Source organism: Antennarius striatus, chromosome 17, assembly GCF_040054535.1.
Source record: "Antennarius striatus isolate MH-2024 chromosome 17, ASM4005453v1, whole genome shotgun sequence".
Taxonomy (NCBI): domain Eukaryota; kingdom Metazoa; phylum Chordata; class Actinopteri; order Lophiiformes; family Antennariidae; genus Antennarius; species Antennarius striatus.
Genome location: NC_090792.1, coordinates 10,794,973 through 10,813,636, shown reverse-complemented (window position 1 = coordinate 10,813,636; position 18,664 = coordinate 10,794,973). Strand labels below are relative to the sequence as shown.

The following is an 18,664-nucleotide window of genomic DNA, read 5'->3' as shown; positions in this document are numbered from 1 at the left end:
GAATACAGTAACTCAGATTTTTCAATAGTCACACTTATCAAAACGCTGAAAGATTACTTCCAAATAAAATCTTGATTTAAAAACTGGCTGGAAAGCTTTCAGGAAGTTTAATGGAACTATTGCCTTTTCTTTCGTTGTCATTTTAGCTAAACCTAATATTTTAGCTTGTACTATGCTTCTGCTTTTGCAAGCTTTTTGCCTGGTAACATTCGACTCCCCCACCCAGAAGAAAATAACAAAGTTGCACTCACACTACACCAGTACAACTTTAGCAAAGCAGCCCACTCCCTGCATCTGCTCTCCATCAGTGTGGTATGCACTGAAGAGCCTTTGATTCCCCCCCCCCCCCCCAACTCTACTGTGTGTGCATGTGGGAGCATGATTCAGACAGGCAGAAAGACAGACAGCCCTTTTACTCAGACAATGCCCAGTGGATGAAAGCAAACGGAAAGAGACAGTGACACAAAAGAGCAGTAAACATTCATTATTCCCAGAGATTTAAAGCTATAGCCCTGAGGCCTGTACTTACAGATCTACTACATGCTGATAATACTGAAGCTTCACTTTTCCTTCACTTAATTTTAAAATATATACAGCTAGAATGGAACCAAAAATGCAATTTATTAATGAGTTGTATTGCACACATATTGAAAGTACCTTCACCCTATTTTACTGCCAAATTTTGGTTGTAGCAGTTAAGGCTTGAGAGTTAACAACCTTCATGGGCCCCAGTAACCCCTACTACCTTTTGTTTTTGTGTCGTGTTATTGCACTTTGAAACTGAACACCAGTTCAAATAGAAGGCCATAATTGCAGAAGCAATAGGGGGTGGAGGGCAATAAGGGTACAACCAGCCATGGGGGTTCTTCTGAAAACAAAATGGAGGCAATAAAATGCTGATGGGACAGCCAGACAAAAGCAGAGAAGTGGCACATTTATCAGAAAAGCGTGAGAACAACTGGACATGTGGGATGTTGGAAGCAACGATGCTGGCAGCAGAGAAGTTCTTGACTTAACTGTGTAAGGCACATGTGTCAAACTCAAGGCCCGGGGGCCAAATGTGGTCCACCACAACATTTTACGTGGCCTGCCAGAACTTAAAAGGTCAGTGTCTAAAAATAAATGGGTCAAAACTACATTTCCCACAGTGCAGTAAATAAGCCTATTTTAACACCGACAAAAACGTTTTGAACAAAGTTAATGTCCTAACTTGTGTTTGATGTTATTTTTATAAATTCACTGGGATAGTTTGATCCTTGATTGATGTAGTTATGTGGGTTTCATAACCTGACAAATTACAAGGATTTAGGTTATAACAGAGAAAGTAGCTGCAAGAGCCTGGATAAACACAGAGGGTTGTGTCAGGAAGGGCATCCGACGTAAACTTTTGCCAAATCAAACATGCTAATCAAAACTATGACTTCCATAATGGATCCGTCGAGGCCTGGCTTAACAACGACCGCCATCGGTGCTGTTCACCTACAGGGTGCCGGTGGAAATTGGACTACTGTTGGTCAAAGAAGGAGAGGAGTAAAGTGTGTTCATAGGCAGAGAGAGAAGAGGAACACCAAGAGTATAGGAACGCCAGAAGACTCTGGTGGTGAGGAAGATGAAAAGGGCAAAGGCAGAGCAGAGGACGAAATGGTGGAAGCTGAAAAAGGAAGAGTGTTTCGTGACTTTTAGGAAGGAGTTAAGACAGGCTCTGGGTGGTCAGGAGGTGCTTCCAGATGACTGGACAACTACAGCTAATGTGATCAGGGAGACAGGTAGGAGAGTACTTGGTGTGTCATCTGGAAGGAAAGTAGATAAGGAGACTTGGTGGTGGAATGAGGAGGTACAGGAGTGTATACAGAGAAAGAGGTTAGCTAAGAGGAAGTGGGACACAGAGGACTGAGGACAGTAGACAGGAGTACAGGGAGATGCAGCGTAAGGTGAAGGTAGAGGTAGCAAAGGCCAAACATTTGGCTTATGATGACTTGTATGCTAGGTTGAACAGTAAGGAGGGAGAGACTGATTTATACAGGTTGGCAAGACAGAGACAGAGATGGGAAGGACGTGCAGCAGGTTAGGGTGATTAAGGATAGGGACGGAAGTCTATTGACAGGTGCCAGTAGTGTGATGGGAAGATGGAAAGAGTACTTTGAAGAGTTGATGAACGAGGAAAATGAGACAGAACAAAGACTAGAAGAGGTGACTGTTGTGGACCAGGAAGTAACCAAGATTAGTCAGGATGAAGCGAGGAGGGCATTGAAGAAAATGAAAAATGGAGAGGCACTCGGCCCTGATGATATACCTGTGGAGGTATGTAAGTATCTAGGAGAGGTGGCAGTAGAGTTTCTGACCAAGTTGTTCAACGGGATCTTACATAGTGAGAAGATGCCTGAGGAATGGAGGAGAAGTGTGCTGGTGCCCATTTTTAAGAACAAGGGAGATGTGCAGAGTTGTGGCAACTACAGAGGAATAAAGCTGATGATCCATACAATGAAGTTGTGGGAAAGAGTAGTTAAAGCTAGACTAAGGGAAGAAGTGAGCATTCGTCAGCAGCAGTATGGTTTCATGCCAAAAATGAGTACTACAGATACAGTATTTGCTTTGAGGATGCTGATAGAGAAGTACAGAGAAGGCCAAACGGAGCTCCGTTGTGTTTTTGTAGATCTAAAGAAAGCTTACGACAGGGTGCCCAGAGAGGAACTGTAGTATTGTATGAGGAAGTCTGGAGTGGCAGAGAAGTATGTTAGAGCAGTGCAGGACACGTATGAGGACTGTAAGACAGTGGTGAGGTGTGCTGTAGGTGTGACAGAGGAGTTCAAGGTTGAGGTGGGACTGCATCAGGGATCAGCTCTGAGCCCCTTCTTGTTCGCTATGGTGATGGACAGGCTGACAGACGAGGTTAGACAGGAATCTCCATGGACTATGATGTTTGCAGATGACATTGTGATCTGCAGTGAGAGCAGGGAACAGGTGGAGGAGAAGCTAGAGAGGTGGATGTTTGTCCTGGAAAGGAGAGGAATGAAGGTTAGCCGCAGTGAGACAGAGTACATGTGTGTGAATGAGAGGGACCCAAGTGGAAGAGAGAGGCTACAGGGAGAAGAGATCAAAAAGGTGGAGGATTTTAAGTACTTAGGGTCAACAGTCCAGAGCAATGGAGAGTGTGGAAAAGAGGTGAAGAAGCGTGTCCAGACAGGATGGTACGGGTGGAGGAAAGTGTCAGGTGTGATGTGTGATTTCAGCTAAAATGAAAGGTGTACAAAACTGTGGTGAGACCAGTGATGTTATTGTCTCTAGAGAAAGTGTCACTAGAGAAAAGACAGGAGACAGAGCTGGAGGTAGCAGAGATGAAGATGCTGAGGTTCTCTTTGGGAGTGACCAGGAAGGATAGGATCAGGAATGAGTAAATCGGAGGGACAGCACAGGTTAGAGGTTTTGGAGATAAGGTCAGAGAGGCCAAACTGAGATGGTTTGGACAAGTCCAGTACAGAGAGATAGTGAATGTATTGGTAGAAGGATGCTGAGTTTTGAACTGCCAGGCAGGAGGCCTAGAGGAAGACCAAAGAGGAGGTTTATGGATGTAGTGAAAGAGGACATGAAGGTAGTTGGTGTGAGAGAAGAGGATGCAGAAGACAGGGTTAGATGGAGGCAACTGATTCACTGTGGCGACCCCTGAAGGGAAAATTTGAAAGAAGAAGAGGTGTAAGGTGTGGATATTTGGTAACAATAGAGCAGTGGGAACGTCATCTTCAATGTTTCAGTGATTTGCATTTTCACTTGAACCCACGTGATTATCAAGACATTAGAGACAGACAGTGAAATGAGCAGAGACGACCTGTAGTTGTACAACCAACAAATGAAAAAACAAATAAAAAAGAAGATTGAAATGATCAAATGAGCAATGTTAAGAAGAAAAAAGAAACAAAGAACTTCCATACATGCAGGTAAATGGTGATGTCATTGTACTGCGTGATCATTCAAATGCATTAAACACTGTAATTAAGTCACAATCAAATAACTTCCGTGAAAGTGCCCAGGAGCTCACAATTAAGACAAGACAATCTGATTATCACAATCCTTTCTCTGTAAACATATGATCTCAGGCAGGAAATGCGTATTTCAGTGCTCCACCTTCTGTAGCCGCCTGTGTTTGTTCGTTGGTGGAATTGTCATGTCTGAGACTATTTTGTGATCCTATTGGTTTTTTGTTTTAAAAAGGAGTGCCCCACGATACCTGTATTAAAAAGAAGCTATGATGAAAGGTCTGTGAAAACCCCGTTTGTCGCAAGACATGTGAAACAGGAAACTTTGCAAACACATCAAGAAAAGTATGATCCCTTCAGGAATTCCCAGATTGTGCTCCTTGTTTACATAACGCAGGGTTCAGTCCACGGACCACGAGAGGTGGGGAACATTGGGGAGAAGCTCCCACGCGATTATTTTGATGAACAAAGAATTAATTAATCCCTTAATTATTTATTTTTGTTGTAATTATTAATATTTGATTCTGACTTACAGCAAATCCACGTATTACAATAGTACGCTTGTTGTAGTTTTGATATTGGATCCCCCTACACAAAGAAGGGAACAAGGAAATGGTACATTCCAGCTCTGGTCCTCGCTGTTTTTGTATCTGCTTCAGAGCGGAGTCAGCCGCCAAGTAAGTTACTGTCAGGCCTGTTACGCTAAAAAAGTTTGTTTATAGGGAAATTTGCTAGATCGATGCAGGTATAGACGCAGTTTCCGCTGAATATATTATCTGATATGACAGTCATTTGTGATTTTTGAAAGCGGTTCTTGAAGGTTTTTGTTCCGCTGTTATTACTGTACAGCTAACCTTTCACAGTGAAGCTAGAAGCCTCATGTTTTCGTCAAGCCAAGAGGAGCACTGTGCCCCGTCCAAAGACCCAGTGAAATACGGGGAGCTGGTGGTTCTAGGGTAAGTTTAGCCTCGTTGGTACATACACATGGTTTATTTTTACTTTATACTGTCCCCTTCGTTCGACAGTGGGAAAACGAGTACTACTCTTGAGGAAGTTTCACAAGAGGGTACTCACGAAGCTAGCTTGGTGACGTGACTGTACATTTCGAAAATAAAGTATATGTATTTCAACATTTTGAATTATATATATACGTATAATATATATGTATGTGTATATATACATTATATCTATAATATATAGAATATACTGTATATATTATATATATATACACACACACACACACTGAGGAAAAGTTGAGATTTTTCACACGCTCACGTTACAACACTAATCAGACACGTGTCAATCAAATCTGCCCACACTGAAGTTTTGAGTTGGTGGCGACGTTTTATTCCTTCACTAATGACCGTGAAAGAAATGGCATCTTAGCTTTATTTTTTTTTACCAGTCGTTGTCGAGCAGTCAGAGGCATTCAGTTAACTTTCTAGACTGAGGTGAAGTGGTCCCGTACTCGCACCGGGGGGTTCCCTCCTACCTTAGAGTTGAATGGATTCATGGGGTTTAAGGAATTCGGAAGTGGTGATGGTCCCTTCCCCCAGTCCCATGCTTTCCTATGTTCAATGCTATCAGATGCTCAGTCTGCACCACTGAACATCTGGACGACGTTCAACTCACGATTCTGCAAGGCCAAAGTTATCAACACATACCTTTTTACTTCATGAAAAAGTTTAAAATCGCTTACATTACTTATCCAAACATGTGCTCTTTCTATTTTGTTTTAAGTCTTGGTGGGGGACTGTAGTGGCTTTTGACTAGTAAAGTTGGTTGGTTAAATATCTCTGTACTATGTCTTTATAATACATTTAAACATTTATTGAAAAAAGTGGAAGTAATTATTGTGGCAGATATGGATTGAAACATTTTACCTTGTAAAATTTTCACCTCCATATAAAATCCCATTTTAGTTGCTATCAAATCAGATATGTGTTGACTGTTACAAATCAGCCTTAATCAGGGTTTTGAGACTCTTGATGAAGCTGACTTTCATTACCCTTTCAATCAAGTGCTGTAACCTTTTTTGGTTATGGTGGTTGACAGTAAGTACTTTGTAGTGGTAAATTTATATAGTAACACTGAGATAATACTGAGATTACGAGACAGTATACTCCAGAGTGTCTGTGAATTGTTTTTTTCTAATTATTGTGTGCAGAACTTCATATCTAATATTTGTTTTAAAAACCATTTTACTGAATGAAATATAAATTCCTCTGATATTTTTTTTCCACATTATACAAGTCAAATGCTGAAATATGACAAGAAATGGCATGTCAGAACTTTGAAACAATACCGAGCCCAAATATGCTGATGTATTGTCTTATCATCTTGCTAACGAGGAAGACATGACGTGACTTTGTATTTGTTCATCAAAGCAGTTGTGTGTGTGTGTGTGTGTGTGTGTGTGTGTGTGTGTGCGGCGTGCATGCATGTGTGTGTGCACGTGTATGCGAGTATGCATGTTTAAGATTTGTTCAGTCGAAAGTAAAACCTGTTATAATTCTCTACAGACTTGTTCTGTCAAACTGTCGACAGCAATAGCTGCTATGAGGAAACACCTTGTGTTTCATCAGTGTTCACAGGTTAAACTGTATGGCAACCATTATTGTAACAAGTTATTAAAACGTCTGAGTACTGCTTTAGGTGTTTGTGTTGTAGGATGACTTTTGTTTGAAATGTTTTAAATCTAATGCTCATGTCTGTCAACCTCCACCCATATGCTAAGGCCCATACCTTTAATTAAAAGGGACAAAAAGTGCTGATTCTGTGTTACTCCTGGCTGAGCTTGTCACATTGTTGAGAATACCTTTGTTCTGCGTTCTGACATGAAAGCATATATTTGAATTAGATTTGACAGGTTTATAATCACCAAAGTTAACAAAAAAAGACAACGACTAAGTACGTACAGCTTCATTTGCACTATCAGGAACAATTTTCTTGTCAGAAAAAAATATGTTTGTGCTTGTGGCTTTTGGATGTATGATAACTATGTCACATCCCGATGACAAGCCTGATGGTAGACGAGATAGCTAAGCAGCAGTTCCCTCAGAGGTTTGTTGCCATGACGGTGCTGTCTCTTATTACTTGCATGGCTACCTCCATTCTCTTCTTGGTGTACTGACTTAGTGCTGCAGATCAATGAGGATGTTTGGTGTAAACTTACACTGATTGTTGAGATGTGCTACCTTTATTTTTAAATCTCACTCACCCGATAAGGAGATTTCAATCTGAGTTCTGAATCCCAAATTTCATAATGCACTACTTATGTGTATATTTCAGACTGGTCTATCTGCAGCACTAATGGCTTGTAATTTTACTTTGCAGCATCATCTGACATCTTGGCCAATCTCTGTAGCCCTTTAATGCTGCCATCTCTGTGTCATGTTAATGAAGTTTTAAACATCTCAGCATATCTGCCTGTGATGTGCCTGCTAGGCTTTAATTTTAGTATAAGATGATTGGCGATATGCCAGAATCTATTAATCAGTTTTTTTTAATGAGCTTAATATGAATGACAGTTTAGAAACATACGCCTCACTATGTTTGTAATCAGGTAGTATTGAGCATATCTTAGGAGAAAATGCATCGTGTTTTTTCTCATGTTTTGTGTTATATGCTATCTGTCCCATTCTGTTCAACCAGAGGACATATTTAAAACAAAGATGTTAAAGAAAACTGTTACTAGTCAATATCATCATCAGAGGTAAAAGATAAACAATTTAAGCGTTATAAGTGACTCTGTTACAAATATCTACTATTATTTTGTCTTCTCCATCCACTCTAAGTACATCGGTTTAAGTTGTATCTGTTATCATCCGTTGCCTCTCTGTGGGTGACTTGTTTTACATGCCAGTTTTGTGCACTGTGCTGACTGGGACCATGTGTTTCCATTCCTGGCCAGCCGTGTGGAGACATGAGACAGGTGGAGTAGCTTTGGAGGGAATTGTGGAGGAGCACTAAGAGGCCTTTGTTGCAGCTGTCGTATTTGTATGTCAACAAAACGGAAAAATGTCCGATTGTGCATTGGTTTGTGGAGTCTATTTTTCTCATCATAGTCACTGCTATGGCTTTTAACAGATTAATATCTGTCTTGCTGAGTGTTCTTTCAACACACTGGTTACATGTGAGCATATGACAGAAGGTCCGTGTGTTGGATGACAGTTGAGCATGGGGTGTCCCAGCTGTAGGAACCAGCTGGTGGATGGGGAGAGGGCCAGTCTTACCGGAAGGGGCTTCTTCATTCATAAGGAGCTACCTGGGCAAAGTGTTCCACAGCAAACTGAGAGTTCAGATTGAAACCTGGTGTTGCAGAGGTAACGCAGAAGGTGGAAATCACCTGAGTTGCTCCTCCGGTTGTGCCGAGGGTTTGGCTTCGAAAACTTGGTGTCTTCTGTATTAGAGTATGAATTTAATCTGAGACAGAATTTGAGTCAGTTCTCAATCCAGAGTGTACAGTGCTTCTAAACCTAACATCATAAAACCTCCTGCTGGAACACTGCAAAAGAACAACTTGGGTCAACACAGAATGAGCTCATTGCAATCACAAGTAATAACAGAGTGCGTTATATAATGAGGTTTTATCCAAGGTAATGCTTAGCTTACAAAAAGGGTTTATAGCTAGTACTGTAATACAATGCATGGCAAAGCCCATGTTTATTTTTTAAATAATTCCTTGTGTTTATTCTTATGATCGCCACAGTGATGCTGCCTGTAAATCTTGTTGGACACATATTTTTTGCACCTAGGAAGTTTTTCTATTTGGATTGAAAAGAAAAAATTAACGGATTTTCTGACCTTCCCTCCACTCCCACCCCCATCTGTGACAGGTACAATGGCTCTCTGCCGAATGGAGATCGGGGTAGACGGAAAAGCAGATTTGCGCTACACAGGAGGACCAAAGCCAATGGTGTCAAGCCAAGCACTGTGCACATCCTCAATACACCCCAGGCCAGCAAGGTACACAATGGAAGATGAATGTGGGGTGTCTTCAACACACAGGCAATAAGAATGAACAGTCGTCTTCTTGTATATTTTACATAAAAATTTATGCAAATAGATTTTTGTTAGTATACAACTCGTGCAGTTCCACAGTAACGCTGAATTCGGGAATTTAGGAACAAGCATGGCTGATATGGCATAAATGTTTTTCATTGACTTCAGTGGTAAAGGACGGCCATAGAGTGCCGTCCTTTACTATCCTGAGGGCAGATTTAACTTCTACATTTCCAGCACTATACCACTATGTTCCAGCACTTGCTGGCGTGAACATTTTATTTTGCAGTAACTTGTTTGGCAGAAACTGCCCCATCAAGTATTACATGACTGCCTGCCTGCTCCCAAGTGAAAAGCCAGTAGACCTGCCTACTTCTGCACCTCAGAGGCCAATGTTCTTACATCTGTGGCTCTCTGGTTCAGGTTATCACATGTATAGCCCTGCTATCTGAAATAGACTTTCATTGATTTAGCATTTTCTTCAAGTGTAGGTTGTTTTTATTTTTGTTTTTTTCCTTCGTGTTCTACAAATGAGGCTAAATATTTTTGCTGCTCTGGACTACAAGTACTTTCACACACTGTTTCATCAGAAAATCATTTTTTATTGGATCTGGCTGTTTGCCGCACAGCCTAGCAGAACAAAGAGTGAAATTTGCACATGGACTGTTTCAAAGATGGGAACTTTTGTGAGTTTCTTCCTCTTTCACCACTGTTCCGCTCTGTCACCCTGTTACCAGGCCTTGGATTAGAAGGGTGACCTGAGGAAGTAGTTGTTGCAGTTATATGACCCTGCACGGCCAGCTGTACACAAGGTCAAAAATATCGCATTCCTTAGGGACAAACAGGAGAGTGTAGATTGTGTAGAGGCTTTTTCCCACAGGAATAAAGTAAACCAAACCATCCCACTTGCTTTTCTACTTTGGTAGTTTCTCCTGCTGCAATATTATCTAATCCAGCACCCTATCAGTGTGTGAACTAACCAACAATAAAGGGAGCACTCTTGGGTCTGTCCACACTGATGTGTTCATGATACATAATGTGGAGCTCCCATGAGCTATATCCACCATCACACCTCAGGTTGAGCTCAGCGTCGTTCTGATTGATCATTTGAAGTAGCCAGCAGGGTGTTGGATCTCTTCTCGCTGTGTTTTCATCATTCATCCTGTGTGAAACAGTTGTTTCTGTTTTGAGCATGTACAAACTTCTCTGAACAGGTGGAGCAACATTTGTTTGTAGTGGCACGATCCAGAAAAGACTGCATATGATGGTGACATTTGTCACCACCTGTCTCTATGGTTACAGCAGAGTGCTAACGATCCACTTTCTCTCTGCCTCTTCCCCTTTTACACGTGATGGAATTCCCAGATTATATCAGGATGATGGTTGCATGTGGTAAAGTGTTGATGGGAGCTGGCCCTGGGTGACTTTAAATCGACCTCCTTTGCTGCACTGACTGGGGCAGGTCACCTGTTACTCAGCCTGTTTGTGGCCACTGTCACAAGAGCAACTTTAAACACTTCTGCCAGATAATTTAGCTGAAATGTTGATGCTTTTTTTCTGTTTTTAAAAAACACAACCAATCCATCAGAATGAAAACAACAACCCTCTAAACTAATTTAGCTACAACTGACAAGATGAACACGAGACCAAATGTACCGATGGCCTCTTCTAACTAGCACTGTAGTTGTTGTTTGTGTGTGTTTACTATGCTATGACATTATGAAGCTCATTTTGTTCTTTGTATTTTTCAGGCGGTGAACTGTAAAGGCCAACACAGCATTTCCTACACTCTGTCCAGAAACCAGACAGTGGTGGTGGAGTACAGCCATGATAAAGACACAGACATGTTTCAGGTGAAAACATGAAATGACACTGTTCCCCCTTTGGACCACATGTACGACGCTTCTGAATAACCTTCTTATGATTCAGGCAGCAACTAAACAATGCTTTCATTATCAATCCAGAGCACAAACAGATGAATTGAAATGGCTTGTTTTTTTACTTGCTTGTGATGCTTAATCTTTTAAAATCCTCAAGTAAACTTATTTAAAGCTATTTTTGAACTGATTACCAAAGCAGCTATTGTTTTAGCTTCTAATAGTGAACTGAGCTCTCTGTATGAGAATATTTGCAGCTCTACCTTCAAAATGGATGCATGTTGTGTTTACCTTTTTACAAAGGAATGCTTCAGACCATAGATTACTGTTGGCTGATCTTTCTTCTGATTAAATTTGAAAATACAGTACCGAGATGGTGGGTAGAGAAAAGCTAGCATAGCACACACACACACACACGCCTCTTGAACAAGACTAAAACAGAAAGGAAGACAGCCGAGAGGGAGAAAGTATTCAAAATATGTAACTTTAAGATGAAAGGGAAATGCTTTTTTTTTCTTTGGTTCTTTTTGTATGGGACCTCAGATCTTTTTCAGAGATACTCTGATAAAACAACATGCTGTTGTGGTAAACTTTGTGGAAGTATGTTGTGTTCCTACACACCCCCACCATTCAAATGTAAAACTGGCACGTGACTGCACTGCCAGGAAAAAACGAAGGAGAACGATTTACATTACAAATATAGCATAAATTCATTTGTTCCTGTTTGGTTTTGTAGATTGGGCGTTCCACTGAGAGTCCCATAGACTTTGTGGTGACTGACACAATAGCAGGAGGCCAGGAGGGAGAGGATGCACCCATCACTCAGAGTACCATCTCTCGCTTTGCCTGTCGAGTTGTGTGTGAGCGTAACCCGCCCTTCACTGCTCGCATCTACGCGGCTGGCTTCGATTCATCCAAAAACATCTTCCTCGGGGTAATTACTATTTAGAGTATACGGTAGATTTACAGTATCTCTGTTTATCTCTGTCTTAATGGAGGTTTGGATTTCCACTTGGTACCATTTTAGTCCGACTAGATAATTGATTTTAGTTGTAACGTTATGGCACTCAGTACATTAATGTGCATTATGTTCTATCTTACCAACAGGAAAAAGCAGCTAAATGGAAGAACCCTGACGGTCATATGGACGGACTAACTACCAATGGTGTGCTGGTAATGCACCCTAAAGGTGGCTTTACAGAAGAGTCAAGGCCTGGCATCTGGAGGGAGATCTCTGTCTGTGGGGATGTTTACACCCTGAGGGAGACCCGCTCAGCACAGACCCCCGGCAAACTGGTCAGTAGCTTCATGCAAACAGAAACTGAAGCATCACAAAGCACATCTCTCTCAACTCATCAACACAATATAGTTGATGATGATGTCACTTAATGCTGCGTCATCCTGTGCAGGTGGAGAACGAGAGTAACATCCTGCAGGATGGGTCCCTGGTGGACCTGTGTGGAGCCACTCTGCTGTGGCGTACTGCTGAAGGTCTGTTTCACGCTCCCACCCAAAAGCATCTGGAAGCTCTCAGGCAGGAGATCAACGCAGCGCGGCCCCAGTGCCCTGTAGGTCTCAACACACTGGCCTTTCCCAGCATGCAACGCAGCCGTGCCCTCTCCTCTCTGGAGGACAAGCAGCCATGGGTCTATTTAGCCTGCGGCCACGTGCACGGCTACCATAACTGGGGTCACCGCTCTGAGCAGGAGCCCAACACGCACCGAGAGTGTCCCATGTGTCGTGTGGTGGGGCCTTATGTGCCGTTGTGGTTGGGATGTGAGGCAGCATTCTACGTGGACACAGGTGCGCCCACACATGCCTTTGTGCCATGTGGACATGTGTGTTCTGAGAAGTCAGTGAAGTACTGGGCGGAGATACCTCTGCCTCATGGCACCCATGCCTTCCACGCTGCTTGCCCCTTCTGTGCCAGCCAGCTGGGCCTCACCCAGGGCTGGTCCAAGCTAATCTTCCAGGGCCCGGTAGACTGAGTGGGGGGGTCCGGCTCTGGCACAAAAGTTTGCCAGGAATGGTGACATGCTGTGAAAATGTTGCGATTATTTTCCTTTTCATGATCTAAGACAGCTGTGGAACAGAGTCTTCCAAAGTTCTCTTCGTGTACTGTGGATTCTGCACAACTGATAGTGGTTACAGACTGTTTAGGGGTTCTTGTGGCTGTTTGGCCACTGTGGGACACAGATGTGGAGCACACTGGACCACAGATGCCGGGCTCCTTCAGAATGAAATACTGTTTCAGCTGTCCTGCTCACCAACCACTGTAAACAGGGCTCCATTAAAAAAAAAAAGGTTTCCATCAGCGATGTATTTAAGGCTGAGGAGGGAATGGATTGCTTTTACTCATGAATGAAACCGAACCAGATAGTGGTGGTTTATTTGTGTCTGTTGGGAGTGAAATAAGGTTTATAGTTCAGTTCCTAGTGGGTCTGAGACAGGTTTTACAGAGCCAACAGCTGGACTGTTGGCTGGGAGGAAAACAAGAAGGAACTCAGGGGTCTCACTACTTAAGTGCTCTCATTGCCCTTTTGGCCCTGAACCCTCACTGGCATCTAGATCACGCAGCTCTGGATTTGGCTTCCATTTGCTGAACAAACCTTCAGAAGCAGAGGAGGTGGGATGTTTTATGTATAGAGATACAATCCAGTGCCTCAAATCCCAATAAACTGTGGGACTGATTTTCATTAAAGAAAGAATATTTTGAAGGCAAAGGGGGGGTAGGGTTTTGCTAACATAAGACATAATATAATGACACCTCAACAGATACGTCCCCACATTTATATTGGACTAAGGGGTATTTTACTACACTGCAAATGTTAATATATTTTTCTTCTGCATAATTAACGTGTGAGAATGTAGACAAGTGTATGCATGCATGTGATTGTGTGAGTGTGGGCTGCACTGTGTGGGTGCTTTTGGGTTTTGTTGAACTTACCAGCCATCATTTCACCCCAGTCTCCATGATCTTGCCTGAAGCCCAACCTGTTCCAAGAAGGAGTCGAACCTACCTCAGGGTTTGACCGTGATTGTATTGATATACATTGACTCTCTGCGTTGGTGGTGCTTCGATCTCACAACTTGCTTCTTTAGTAGAACAGGTGAACCCATCTCTGGAACTGTGATACTGTACGCATCAACCACCGCCTGCTTGATAGTTTGCAAGCGTCGTCCCTGCCCCACACATGTACTGTATTCAACCTGCACTGTTCTTAGCTTTATCCCACCCTGGGTCTCATCCAGTGATTGGTATGCTGTCAAATCTGGGCACAGAGTCAGCAGCATCCAGATTATACCAAATATAAGGAGAAATGTTTTCCTCTCCTCCAGATGGGAGATGTAACGACCGCTCTTCAATCCAAAGTGTTTCTGTAAACAATGCTGAACCCAAACCGCTGCTATGGTGGAATATTGAGAACTCTGGATTACAGTCAAGGCTGTCCAGTCGTTCAAAAACCAGCTCCATGGGAATAATGATATTATCACACATCATGCCAAAATTTGGTAAGTTCTATTGTGCATGGATGAGTCACGTTGTGCACAACATTGAGCAGATGAATTGAAATGAATGATTCTGGGTCAGTTCTGTGTATTTATTTCTGTGATAGCTCACAAGACAGTGTCCATATATGGAGTGTGTTTCTGCCACTAAATTTCAAATGTTATTGAGCACTACAAATACGAGCTGTGAAGCATTTGTATCGTAGGATTGAAATTTTCTCTTTGATTGCATTTCATTGAGTAAAGTTAAGTGGTTCAGTATAGTTAAAAGCTAGAATCAACTTCATTAAGGGCTCCTGACCATTACAACTAAAAACTATGATCTTAGTAGTGGACTATAATAGTGGGGTGGACTGCTGTGTGAATTTTTGGGTGTCCTTCTAAGGAAACACTTGAAACCATCAGTTGTATTGCATCTCACTCATACCAGAGTGTTTCTGAATGGTTTGTTTTTTCTTTTTTTCTCATTTTATGTCACTGCCAAGCAGGGTCAAGTGCTAAGCCATATACTGAACAGTAGCATTCCTTTTCAACACTTTCAGCTCAAATGCTCAGCCTAATGCTTAAGTCCGTGTTCTCTAACAGCTGCTGCGTAGCTGCCTCAAACATTCCTCCTTGGTAAACACGGGTGGGGCCCTCAGTTCACCCAAGGGCTTGTTCTATGATTACAGGAACTCTGTCAACAAGCCATAAAAAGCACTGATTCTCCCAATGCCTCCTTTGCAAAGAATAAAATATTTTTTAAAAATAACTGAAAAATGACTTCCTTTTCTTTGATTATAGGTCTTCTTGAAATCTGAGTCGTGTAAAATGTCAACGGTACTAGATAAGCCTGTGACACTGGTTATGTGCAGCTCATGAGAATCTGTTTTTTTGACACCAGTATTGCTGTGAACTCCAGATGTTTCAGCTCTGCACACGTAACAGCAGCAAACTTTAATCACTATTACACATTTGTTGCATCACCTTCAGTATGAGCGTCTCCCTGCTATCTTAGTTACCAAAAATGAGTTTTGATAGTTCCTAGTGGTTCTGATAGCTCCATCAAACAGCATTTTTTGAGATAAGGGACACATTTTTCTTGAAATCAATTTTTTGTCACATTTTTTTCTTATTAAATCTTATCTGTTATTATCTTAACAATATTTACAATACAAAATGACGACACGAGGGCCTATACTGAGTGGATGTAGTTTTTCACTGTGCCCACCAGAGGGCATTGTTTCCTAAACAATGCAGATATTGGCACAAAGCCCGCCAACCAAGCCTGCAGCAAAGAAACGGAAGTTTGATGTTTACAATAAAAAAAAACCTCATCGTTGATGCATCACAATTTCATTTGAAAACTAATTAAATTAACATATCTATAAATGCCTGAAAATCCTCTACATGAGCAAATACACTCACCACATGAGACGTATGTTACACATTTTAAGTTGGGCATTTAGTGATTACTCTTTCATACATTCCATGTCTTTGCAACTTTATCAAATTAATTATACTGTTCTTAAATTAATTTGAGATTTAATTTCTGGTATCATACAGAAAACGCAGCTGACAATTAAGCACAGTTGTGATTTTTTTTATGTTTTGCTTTTATTTTTATGTGCCTGCAAAAATATTGTACGATGACAGTTTCCATCAGTCCCATTTGACTTCATGTCCTCTATAATAAGGCCACATGAAAGGGATTTAAATACATAACATGTCGGTTATGCATTTGGAAAGAAATGGGGCTGTGGGATGCCTTGCATCCTAATTAACTTTTCTGCAGCAGATGTGAGATGGGTTCATATGTCTGCACACTTGCCTGTTTTTCTGAATGACAGAAGAAACACTGAAGGTGACAGCATGTTAATTTTAAGATCGCTCAGTGACTCCCCTGCCTTAAGCAGGGCAGTGTTATGCAAATAAAGAAGAATGATACAATATTTTTCTTAAAGCAGCTTCCTGGATGGAAAAGGTTCATGTGCTAAACCCAATCTGGCCTTTGAACAAACTTCTATCATCGCCTTTTAAAACCTAATTAACTTCTGTCAAATTTCACAATCTTTTCATTGACGTTATAATTGTACAAAAAATTCCTTTATGGGTAAAGGGTTCATATTTATTGCCAGACAGAATTGCTGACCAACACCAGACCTGTTCTGCTGGAGCACACGTCCTTTAAAATTCCACACCCTGTTTGGTTAGTATGGATCCAGGAAATGCTGCAGGAGATAGACATAAATAGTTAATTTAATCTTAAATAGGACATTAATTCCATAATTCCACGTTAGGTTACACATGAGACGCACATAAAAAAAGAATCCCTGATTTTAGTTCAGCTCCCCAAATATTTAAAATCCTGCATCTTTCACTGACTCCAGAGCTCGACCACCATTGTAAGTTTTGAAAACCTATTAGAGGCACAAAATGCATTACACAGCTATTTTCACAAGCTGAAGCTTGAAAAAATAAACGAACCTTCTGTAAAGCTGATGGCGTACCCGTAGGCAATAATTAAACATAATTTAAAGCAAAAGACAACACGGTTACCTTCTTAGCGATGTGTAATGACAGATTTTGTAACTCTTCAAAATATTTCTTGCTAGACAGGAATCTGTGTTTAACCTCAGATTCCAGAATCCTCCACAGTTGAGAAAATGTGTAAAGCATTACAAAACCATTAACATTTTTTAAATTGTTTTACACTCAGCAACAAGCTTTTCAGAACAGTGTGCAGCAGCTGTCTGTCACAAAGCAAAACGTCCCTTTACACTTTTCTTCAGGATTTTTGTAGGCTTCAACCTCAGTCGGGTTTTTCTTCTCTCCATTTTTTCTGCCCCCACCCCCGCCCTCCACCCACCCAACACCTTACATGAAATGCCACAGGTGGCTGCAGGCTGGGTGCCAAGCTATCAGCAGGACACCTTAGCTGGCAAGTTTAAGTGTGTGTTACTTACCTAAATTACCCAACATGGTGCTGAGCAAAATTATATGCATATCATCATCTGTAAATAAGAGATAGTGCTCTTCCCCGTGCGTAAATTCAGCAACATCACATGCAACCCTCAGAAGGAAATGTGAGACATATTTTGTCTCCCTGGTTTTTAATAGTAAACTTGGCAGCCATTTTTTTTTCTAATCTAGCATATTGGACCGCCGTGGTGTGGTGGCAAACATAGGATGATGTTGGTTACACTATTTCTGTCTTGTGTGGTTAGTCACGCCGTGTCAGCACCTCAGATGTTTCAATGTGAACTGATCTCACCTTTCTCCATCAGTGGCCAAGGTCAAACATGTCATAACTTTTACTTTGGTTCCACGAGATTAGATCTAATAAAAAAAACAATAAATAAATTCCTATTTTTGTGGTATTTTGTCTGCTTGATTTGCAGGTGTACCATCACACCAATCGAGCCGTATGTACTGCAGTTTGAACAGGATTATGATTGTATCAGGCATATTTGCTATTTCACGTGGGTCTTGATTTGACACCGTCCTTGGCTTATTACTTTCTCAATGAATATCAAATGAGTTTTCAAATAAATGGCAAATAAACACAGGTCATGGAGGAGCTGCTATAAATATTGTATTAGAACATGTGAAGGGAAAGGAGAATGAAGTCATAAATACAAACGTTGAGAGTCTTTGGGCCCCTGGTGCTCTCTCTCCCTCTCTCTCTCTCTCTGTCTTTTCTCCACCAAACACATGGACAAATTACTTTAATCATGGAATAATTGCATATCATGTGTTAATTAAATCTTTATCAGTTCAAGTAAGTGGATTTCTCTCACATGGAAACAGTACAGGAGGGGTGTCCAAATTTTACGGCATCACTGCAGTCTGAGGTCACCTTTTATTCCCAGTCTCACCCCCGCCTCTCATACTGGAATGATTGGGATTAGTGTAAAGGATGGAATGGGGTTGTTTTACCAACTCCGTCAGCAGCCGACTGTTTCTTAAAAACACCAGAACAAACACGATAGCGCCGGCGTGAGGGAGTGTCCTCTACTGGAAAATGAGATACAAGATTTATCTCAGGTTCCTGGTGTTTGACAAAATTGAATCCTCTCATTTTAATTGCTCTCGACTAGGTGTGCTGCTCCAGGCGATGGGAACCAGGAGCTCTGTTTGTTGTCCCCGGCTCTCCACAGACTATTATGTTCCATTGTGCAAAATGGCGATTATGATTTGCTTTATCCTTGTCATCTATCTTATTTAGGATCATTTAGGTAGCCACATGTTACAAAGAAACAGCAGTGTGCCTTGTTATTACTCCTGTTTGAGTCCCCTGCTTCTTGTAATGACAAAGGATCA

The 18,664-nt window shown here is 41.6% G+C and overlaps 1 protein-coding gene across 2 annotated transcripts; it reads left to right on the top strand.

Annotated features, from left to right (window-relative positions):
* Positions 1–4,642: 4,642 nt before the first annotated feature.
* Positions 4,643–15,113, top strand: peli2 (pellino E3 ubiquitin protein ligase family member 2). Of its 2 annotated transcripts, XM_068339079.1 has the most exons (6): positions 4,643–4,927; positions 8,810–8,939; positions 10,727–10,828; positions 11,589–11,786; positions 11,960–12,148; positions 12,262–15,113. In XM_068339079.1, the coding sequence occupies exons 1-6, from the start codon at positions 4,851–4,853 to the stop codon at positions 12,838–12,840; spliced, it is 1,275 nt and encodes a 424-aa protein (XP_068195180.1). In that variant the 5' UTR covers positions 4,643–4,850; the 3' UTR covers positions 12,841–15,113. The 2 variants fall into 2 exon arrangements, with proteins under 2 accessions (XP_068195180.1, XP_068195181.1); XM_068339080.1 differs by lacking the exon at positions 4,643–4,927 and having other exon boundaries at positions 8,847–8,981.
* Positions 15,114–18,664: the final 3,551 nt, after the last annotated feature.

Excerpts from the sequence above, each read along its gene's own strand:
- peli2 (XM_068339079.1), top strand. The coding sequence starts at position 4,851 with ATGTTTTCGTCAAGCCAAGAGGAGCACTGTGCCCCGTCCAAAGACCCA. Across the intron at positions 8,940-10,726 it reads ATACACCCCAGGCCAGCAAG|GCGGTGAACTGTAAAGGCCA; the intron begins GTACACAATGGA and ends TGTATTTTTCAG. Across the intron at positions 12,149-12,261 it reads CACAGACCCCCGGCAAACTG|GTGGAGAACGAGAGTAACAT; the intron begins GTCAGTAGCTTC and ends CATCCTGTGCAG.